The sequence below is a fragment of the Anolis carolinensis genome, unplaced genomic scaffold (genome assembly GCF_035594765.1).
Source record: "Anolis carolinensis isolate JA03-04 unplaced genomic scaffold, rAnoCar3.1.pri scaffold_7, whole genome shotgun sequence".
Classification (NCBI taxonomy): Eukaryota; Metazoa; Chordata; class Lepidosauria; order Squamata; family Dactyloidae; genus Anolis; species Anolis carolinensis.
In genome coordinates, this window is record NW_026943818.1 from 35,424,034 (window position 1) to 35,433,919 (window position 9,886).

Genomic DNA, 9,886 nt, shown 5'->3' on the forward strand with positions numbered 1-9,886 from the left:
AGTCTATTATCATAACCTCGCGGTTTTAATTCCATGTTTTATTACGCGTGGTTTTTTAGTTCTATAGGTTAATGTTTAAAATTTTATTTTTGTTTATTGATGTATTGTATATTGTTATTGCTTTTATCCGGTATTATTTGTAAGCAACCCCGAGTCCCCTTCGGGGGAGATGGAGGCGGGGTATAAATAAACTTATTATTATAATAAATAAATAAATTAATAAATATTAGGGACTTGCCATAGAGCCATCGTCTTCTCCCTCTCGGTCTTCCGACATCACAATTGAAGCAGAAAAGACAACCAAGGGTGGTGTGTTTATTTGTCTTTATTTCAGGATTAGTAGATGTATTTCCAGTCTAGAATAAACAAAAGCAGAGGGCCGAAGCCTGGCTCCGTATTGGTCACTGTTATAAGAATAGTTTAATTTCCTGAATGAAAATAGTCAGGGGTTTTTTTTTGCGGACTCATGCAAGCAAGCGTTTCAAGCTTCACCCAAATTTGGCTCCTTTCGTGGACTATAAGTCCTAAAAACAGCTGGAGTGGTGGCCTTGGAGCTGGCCGGCAAGACTGCAACTCCCCTCAGTCCCAGTCATCATGAGGAATGATGGGAGCTGCGGCCAATCTCAATGGGATACCGATCTCATCCTCGTCCCATAAAAGGAGGAAAACAAGATTATAATATAGAGGAGGGATGGTTCGGGAGCCGTCAAGGCCATGGGATTATTGGGCTCCAGCCAGGAATGTCCCATCTCAAAACGAAATAAAACCGGAATTGTTCGAAGAGGAATGACGCGGGAATGGAGAGACATTTAAACTGGCGTGAGACAAGGATATTTTGGGGGGAAATATATTCGGGGGGAAATGTTGGACCCTAAAGTGACCCCCTCGCTTTTGTGACGCAGTGGAAGCATGCTGGGCCCATAACCCCATGTCGACATGCTGGGCCCATACCCCATGTCGACATGCTGGGCCCATAACCCTTGTCGACATGCTGGGCCCATAACCCTTTGTCGACATGCTGGGCCCATAACCCTTGTCGACATGCTGGGCCCATAACCCTTGTCGACATGCTGGTCCCATAACCCTTGTCGACATGCTGGGCCCATAACCCATGTCGACATGCTGGGCCCATAACCCTTGTTGACATGCTGGGCCCATAACCCTTGTCGATATGCTGTGCCCATAATCCTTGTTGACATGCTGGGCCCATAACCCTTGTTGGACCCTCAAGTGACCCCCTAGGAGTGTAGTAGGCATTTCCAAATATGATTTGATTGACACCCTGAATCATTTTAAGCCCAGGAGAGACATTAAAAGGCACCTCTTGGGCCTAAGATCATGACAAAAATTCCCCTAGGTGGTATTTTTGGGCAAAAAGTGGAGTGTTTACATGTAAAAAGTGTGGCCAAGAGAGCGAATAGTCTCCAACCATTGCTTCTCTTATCCAGAATCCTATTCCAAACCTTGCACTGAGATCTAAATAATGGAAGTTGGGGGCATGGAAGAAGTCGCCAGAAAGGTAAACATTTCCAGAAAGGCTTGGTCAAATTCAAGGCTATCCTCAAAGGCCTGGGAAATAAGTCCTGCTTAATCGCAAACCTAACAGACTGTGTAGTTTCCTGAAACGCGGAGTGAATATTGCGACACCTTTGCTTTTGTGACGCAGCAGATGCGTGCTGGGCCCATAACCGTTGTTGATGAGTGGGAGATCAATGGAAGAAGTTGCCTGATGCGTGCTGGGCCCATAACCCTTGTTGATGAGTGGGAGATCAATGGAAGAAGTCGCCGGATGCGTGCTGGGCCCATAACCCCTGTCGATGAGTGGGAGATCAATGGAAAAAGTCACCTGAAAGGTAAATGTTTCCAAAACAGCTTGGTCAAATTCAAGGCTATCTTCAAAGGTCTGGGAAATAAGTCCTGCTTAATCGCAAACCTAGCAGACTGTGTCGTTTCCCGAACCGTGGAGTGAATATTGCGACCCCTTCGCTTTTGTGACGCAGCGGATGCGTGCTGGGCCCATAACCCGTCGATGAGTGGGAGATCAATGGAAGAAGTCGCCTGATGCGTGCTGGGCCCGTAACCCCTGTCGATGAGTGGGAGATCAATGGAAAAATCACCTGAAAGGTAAATGTTTCCAAACCAGCTCGGTCGAATTCAAGGCTATCCTCAAAGGCCTGGGAAATAAGTCCTGCTTAATCGCAAACCTAGCAGACTGTGTAGTTTCCCGAACTGTGGAGTGAATATTGCGACCCCTTCGCTTTTGTGACACAGCGGATGCGTGCTGGGCCCATAACCCTTGTTGATGAGTGGGAGATCAATGGAAGAAGTCGCCGGATGCGTGCTGGGCCCATAACCCCTGTCGATGAGTGGGAGATCAATGGAAAAAGTCACCTGAAAGGTAAATGTTTCCAAAACAGCTTGGTCAAATTCAAGGCTATCTTCAAAGGTCTGGGAAATAAGTCCTGCTTAATCGCAAACCTAGCAGACTGTGTCGTTTCCCGAACCGTGGAGTGAATATTGCGACCCCTTCGCTTTTGTGACGCAGCGGATGCGTGCTGGGCCCATAACCCGTCGATGAGTGGGAGATCAATGGAAGAAGTCGCCTGATGCGTGCTGGGCCCGTAACCCCTGTCGATGAGTGGGAGATCAATGGAAAAAGTCACCTGAAAGGTAAATGTTTCCAAAACAGCTTGGTCGAATTCAAGGCTATCCTCAAAGGCCTGGGAAATAAGTCCTGCTTAATCGCAAACCTAGCAGACTGTGTAGTTTCCCGAACTGTGGAGTGAATATTGCGACCCCTTCGCTTTTGTGACACAGCGGATGCGTGCTGGGCCCATAACCCTTGTTGATGAGTGGGAGATCAATGGAAGAAGTCGCTTGAAAGGTAAACGTTTCCAAAACAGCTTGGTCAAATTCAAGGCTATCTTCAAAGGCCTGGGAAATAAGTTCTGCTTAATCGCAAACCTAGCAGATGTGTAATTTCCCGAACCACGGAGTGAATATTGCGACCTTCGCTTTTGTGGCACAGCGGATGCGTGCTGGGCCCATAACCCATGTCGATGTGTGGGAGATCAATCGAGACATAAATACCTTCTCCATCTTAATTGCTCCACGCGAACCAAAACGATCCATCCCGACGGCTTCGTCTCCCATTGTGGTAAGTGTGGCCTTTCTCCTCCTTCGTGTCCCTTTCCCACCCCGTTTCCGTTGCTACATTCATTCTGTCACTTTGGGAGGCCCTCCGTATCCGCGGTCCTTCCCGGCGGCCTTCAGGAGGAAGGCAACCTCTCTTTAGAGAGAACAAATCCGACAGTTTTCACAAAAATAAAGAAGAGAAAATCAGGAAAAAAAGGTGGCTGGTGCGATGGTGAAACTGTACCTCTTCCGGTCAACGTCTGGCACATCACACCGTGGTCCCCATTATCATCTAAGGGAAAGAAACCAGGAGGTTAGACCAGGGGTCCTCAAATGTTTTAAGTGGAGGGTCGATTCACAGTCTCTCAGACTGTTGGGGGGCCAGACTAGGATGAAATAGTCCAAAATTAGGATTGTTGTGGTTGTGTGCCTTCAAGTCATTTCAGACTTAGGTCAACCCGAAGTCTAAAGTTTAGGACAGAGGCCAGGTCAATGACCCTGGAGGGCCTTAGTTTGGGGACCCCTGATCTAGACGATCTCATAAGACCATAGGTAAGGAAAGGGACCTCCAAAGACCATCTAGACGATCTCATAAGAACATAGGTAAGGAAAGGGACCCCCAAAGGCCACCTAGACAATCTCATAAGACCATAGGTAAGCAAAGAGACCTACAAAGAACATCTAGATATTTATTTATTTATTTCCAATATTTCTACCCTGCCCTTCTCCCCGAGGGGACTCATAAGATGGTCTCATAAGGCCATAGGTAAGCAAAGAGACCTTCAAAAACCATCTAAATGATCTCATAAGACCATCAGTAAGGAAAGGGACCCTCAATGACCATTTAGAAGTGACCTCCAAAAGCCATCTAGATGGTCTCATAAGGCCGAAGCTAAGCAAAGAGGCCGAAGCTAAGCAAAGAGTCCCCCAAAGACCATCTAGATGATCTCATAAGACCGTCAGTAAGGAAAGGGACCCTCAAAGGCCATCTAGATGATCTCATCAGGCCATCAGAAGACCATAGATAAGGAAAGGAACCCTCAAAGACCATCTAAGTGGTTTCATAAGACCATATGTAAGGAAAGGGACCCTCAAAGGCCATCTGGATGATCTCATAAGACCACAGGTAAGGAAAGTGACCTCCAAAAGCCATCTAGATGGTCTCTTAAGGTGGTAGCTAAGGAAAGAGACCTTCAAAGACCATCTAGACTTTCTCATAAGACCATAGGTAAGGAAAGAGACCTCCAAAAGCCATCTAGATGGTCTCTTAAGGTGGTAGCTAAGGAAAGAAACCTTCAAAGACCATCTAGACTTTCTCATAAGACCATAGGTAAGGAAAGTGACCTCCAAAAGACATCTAGATGGTCTCTTAAGGTGGTAGCTAAGGAAAGAGACCTTCAAAGACCATCTAGATGATCTTATAAGACCATAGGTAAGCAAAGAGACCTCCAAAGACCAGGTAGACTTAGGTCAACCCTAAGTCTAAAGTTTAGGACACGAGCCTTAGTTTGGTGATCCCTGGGTTAGACTAATAGTCTCCAACCATTGCTTCTCTCTGCTTTATCCAGAATCCTATTCCAAACCTTGCATTGAGGTCTAAATAATGAAAGTTGGGGGCATGGAAGAAGTCTACTAGAGGTGAGCGTGGAAACGTGTGTTTCTCTTATTTCCTTCGTTTCTTTTGCTACTTCGGGAGCACGTAACAGGGACTCTCTTCCCGGTACGAAAATGAGCTCGCCGCAAAAGCAAACGGGAGCCAATCCTGGCTCCAAGCCTGCTTTTCGACATCACAGTTTAATTTTTTTTTAAGCCGTTGGGAGATATCATTTGGAGTTTCGGAGAACGATGTGATATGTACGCAGATGATTGTCAGTGTGCTTTGTTTATTATAGAGGGAAATGTTAGATCAAATGTTTGCTGTTGGATTGTGCGTCTGTGTTCTGGCAAGCTTTCCAGCAGCAGAGGAGTTAACTGCATGCCAGCCCTGATTGATAGCTTGCAGGGCCAATAGGTCAAGACTTCCTTGGATGGAACATTCGTCATAGACTGTGGAATGTTGAGAGGACTTGTTCTGATAACAGACTCTCATATGCCGTGCTTTTTCCTTTGCTGGGAACATGTGTCCTGAGAGTTATGGTGATTGCAGCTGTAAATAGCCTTGTATGTAAATAAAGCCTAGTACCGCTGGGATCAGCAGATAATCTATGGTGTCGGTTTGTCAGTGCTATTGTGCAGAAGCACATGTGGTCTGACTGATGAGTGGAAGGTGAGACTCATCAACAAGTCAGGACCAACATGGGTCTGCCTGTGAAGACTGTTCAGAAGCTTCAAAGAGTCCAACGGGCTGCGGCGCAGGCTGGTTAGTAGCCAGCTGCAATAAATCACTATGACCAAGAGGTCATGAGTTCGAGGCCAGCACCCGACTATTAAAATAAAGAACAGCCCTGCTCGTTGTTGACCTAAACAACCCGAAAGATAGTGGCATCTATCAAGTAGGAAATTTAGGTACCGCTTATATGTGGGGAGGCTAATTTAACTAATGTACGATACCATAAAAAAAATCGTCGCGCAAAGTTTGGAATGAGGAAGTCGGCATCACGGTGGATGATGAAGCAGCTGCTTCCCCGTGGCCGGAATCGAGCATCCCTTCAGGAAGCTGGAGAAGGTTAAATTGCCTCTGTGTCTGTCTCTGTCTCTATTGAATGTTTGCCTTGTTATGTGTACATTGTGATCCGCCCTGAGTCCCCTTCGGGGTGAGAAAGAAGGGCGGAATATAAATAAATAGTGTAAATAAGATGCTAAACAGTGCATTAATAGGAACAGGCAACAATAGGAAACTGATCTGAGATTGATTTTAAAGTGGAGGCCTCTATGGCAAGCTGTATTTCTTGGTAGTCAATGGAAGGGGGGGACTCACCGCCGCAGGTTCCTGGACTCGAAGACGGTGTCCTCGTCGCTCTCCAGGGAGGCCATCTCCATGGGGTCTTCGGCGTTGGGCAGGAGGCCGTACTTTTTGCGAGGAGGCTTCCGCGTCCTGAAAAATAGAAGTTTGAAATATTGCATGTAATATAAATACACAATTATAATAGTGTATTATTATTACATTGTATTACAGTAGAGTCTCACTTATCCAACATAAACGGGCCGGCAGAATGTTGGATAAGCGAATATGTTGGATAATAAGGAGAGATTAAGGAGAAGTCTATTAAACATCAAATTAGGTTTTGATGCTACAAATTAAGCACCAAAACATCATGTTAGACAACAAATTTGGCAGAAAAAGTAGTTCGATACACAGTAATGCTATGTAGTAATTACTGTATTTATGAATTTAGCACCTAAATATCACGATGTATTGAAAACATTGACTACAAAAATGCGTTGGATAATCCAGAACATTGGATAATCGAGTCTTGAATAAGTGAGACTCTACTGTATATGCATATACCCGTACAATATATTATAATATTATATATTATTGTAAATTATATTGTATATATGTATATATGTATATATGCATGTGTGTAGACCTACTGGAATTGGCCCCGCCCCAGTAGCATAGCCCCGCCCACTGAGTGAATGGCCCCGCCCCCAAGAACATGGATTTACTGGAATTGGCCCCACCCCAGCAGCATAGATTTAATGGCATTGGCCCCACCGCCAGCAGCATAGATATTAGAATTGGCCCCACCCCCAGTAACAGATACAGTAGAGTCTCACTTATCCAACACTCGCTTATCCAACATTCTGGATTATCCAACGCATTTTTGTAGTCAATGTTTTCAATATATCGTGATATTTTGGTGCTAAAATCATAAATACAGTAATTACTAAATAGCATTACTGCATATTGAACTACTTTTTCTGCCAAATTTGTTGTCTAACATGATGTTTTGGTGCTTAATTTGTAAAATCATAACCCAATTTGATGTTTAATAGGCTTTTCCTTAATGCCTCCTTATTATCCAACATATTCGCTTATCCAACATTCTGCCGGCCCGTTTATATTGGATAAGTGAGACTCTACTGTATAATAGAATTGGCCCCGCCCCAGCAGCATAGATTTAATATAATTGGCCCCGGCCCAGTAACATAGCCCCGCCCACTGAGGAAATGGCCCCGCCCCCAGCAGCATAGATTTAATGGAATTGGCCCCGCCCCCAGCTACTTAGATTTAATAAAATTGGCCTCGCCCCAGCATCATAGCCCCGCCCACTGAGGGAGTGGCCCCGCCCCCAGGAACATAGGCATACTGGAATTGGCCCCGCCCCAATAGCATAGCCCCACCCACTAAGGGAATGGCCCCGCCCCAGGACCATAGGCATATTGGAATTGGACCCGCCCCCAGCCACAAAGTCTCTCCCACTGAGGCAGTGGCTCCGCCCCCAGCAGCATAGATTTAATAGAATTGGCCCCGCCCCAGTAGCATAGCCCCACCCACTGAATGTCCCCCCCAGGAACATGGACCTGATGGAATTGGCCCCGCCCCCAGCTACTTAGATTTAATAGAATTGGCCCCGCCCCCAGGAACATAGGGTGGGGCTATTCCACTGAGGGAATAGCCCCGCCCCCAGGAACATAGGCATACTGGAATTGGCTCCGCATCCCAGCACCATAGATTTAATAACATTGGCCCCGCCCCTGTTGCATAGCCCCGCCCCCAGGAACATGGACCTACTGAATTGGCCCCGCCCCCAGTAGCATAGCCTCGCCCACTGAGGCAGTGGCTCCGCCCTCAGCAGCATAGATTTAATAGAATTGGCCCCGCCCAGTAGCATAGATTTAATATTTAATAGATTTAAGCATAGAACATAGGCATACTGGAATTGGCTCCGCCCCCAGCAGTATAGATTTAATAGAATTGACCCCGCCCCAGTAACATAGCCCCGCCCACTGAGGAAATGGCCCCGCCCCCAGCAGCATAGATTTAATGGAATTGGCCCCGCCCCCAGCTACTTAGATTTAATAAAATTGGCCTCGCCCCAGCATCATAGCCCCGCCCACTGAGGGAGTGGCCCCGCCCCCAGGAACATAGGCATACTGGAATTGGCCCCGCCCCAATAGCATAGCCCCACCCACTAAGGGAATGGCCCCGCCCCAGGACCATAGGCATATTGGAATTGGACCCGCCCCCAGCCACAAAGTCTCTCCCACTGAGGCAGTGGCTCCGCCCCCAGCAGCATAGATTTAATAGAATTGGCCCCGCCCCAGTAGCATAGCCCCACCCACTGAATGTCCCCCCCAGGAACATGGACCTGATGGAATTGGCCCCGCCCCCAGCTACTTAGATTTAATAGAATTGGCCCCGCCCCCAGGAACATAGGGTGGGGCTATTCCACTGAGGGAATAGCCCCGCCCCCAGGAACATAGGCATACTGGAATTGGCTCCGCATCCCAGCACCATAGATTTAATAACATTGGCCCCGCCCCTGTTGCATAGCCCCGCCCCCAGGAACATGGACCTACTGAATTGGCCCCGCCCCCAGTAGCATAGCCTCGCCCACTGAGGCAGTGGCTCCGCCCTCAGCAGCATAGATTTAATAGAATTGGCCCCGCCCAGTAGCATAGATTTAATATTTAATAGATTTAAGCATAGAACATAGGCATACTGGAATTGGCTCCGCCCCCAGCAGTATAGATTTAATAGAATTGACCCCGCCCCAGTAACATAGCCCCGCCCACTGAGGAAATGGCCCCGCCCCCAGCAGCATAGATTTAATAGAATTGGCCCCGCCCAGTAGCATAGATTTAATATTTAACAGATTTAAGCATACTGGAATTGGCCCCGCCCCCAGCCACAAAGCCTCTCCCACTGAGGCAGTGGCCCCGCCCACAGAAGCATAAATTGAATGGAATTGGCCCCGCCCCCAGTAGCATAGCCTCGCCCACTGAGGCAGTGGCCCCGCCCCCAGCCTCCTGGCCCCGCCCCCTCCTCACCGCAGCGCGCGGCCCCCGAGGTAGTAGAGCAGCCCGATGCCGGCCAGCACGGCGATGACGTAGAGCGCGCGGTGCAGCGCCGAGAGCCTCAGCCGGGAGGGCGGTGACGTCAGCGAGGCCCCGGATGTGGCCGCCGTCGGGAGCCCCGCCTCCCCGCCCTCCGAGGTCTGGTTCGAGGCCTCGCCCGCCGCGGACGCCGCCCACGCCAGCAGGGCCACGAGCAGCGCCAACACCGCCATTCAGGAAGAGAAACAAACAGAGAGCGGGGACGCGAAGAGCAGAGGAAATGGCGGCGGGGAGCCTGTTTGGGGACGGACCGACTTCCGGTGCACCATAGAGTGGCAGCGCCTAGAGCGGATGGTTAAATATAGCATCGCCAATGCCTGCACAACAGTGCCCTCCAGTGGTTGCATAAAGCATTGCGGCCTCTATGCAAACTGCCCATTAAGAAGCCCAATGACTAATACAACAGTGCCCTCCAGTGGTTGCATAAAGCATTGCGGCCTCTATGCAAACTGCCCATTAAGAAGCCCAATGACTAATACAACAGTGCCCTCCAGTGGTTGCATAAAGCATTGCGGCCTCTATGCAAACTGCCCATTAAGAAGCCCAATGACTAATACAACAGTGCCCTCCAGTGGTTGCATAAAGCATTGCGGCCTCTATGCAAACTGCCCATTAAGAAGCCCAATGACTAATACAACAGTGCCCTCCAGTGGTTGCATAAAGCATTGCGGTCTCTATGCAAACTGCCCATTAAGAAGCCCAATGACTAATACAACAGTGCCCTCCAGTGGTTGCATAAAGCATTGCG

The 9,886-nt window shown here is 48.3% G+C and overlaps 1 protein-coding gene across 1 annotated transcript; it reads right to left on the bottom strand.

Annotated features, from left to right (window-relative positions):
- Positions 1–307: 307 nt before the first annotated feature.
- On the bottom strand, positions 308–9,405 carry fam174c (family with sequence similarity 174 member C). The gene is made up of 3 exons (XM_062959618.1): positions 9,073–9,405; positions 6,053–6,169; positions 308–3,427 (listed from the first exon to the last, which is right to left on the bottom strand). Exons 1-3 carry the CDS (start codon positions 9,309–9,311, stop codon positions 3,424–3,426), a joined length of 360 nt encoding a protein of 119 aa, XP_062815688.1. The 5' UTR covers positions 9,312–9,405; the 3' UTR covers positions 308–3,423.
- Positions 9,406–9,886: the final 481 nt, after the last annotated feature.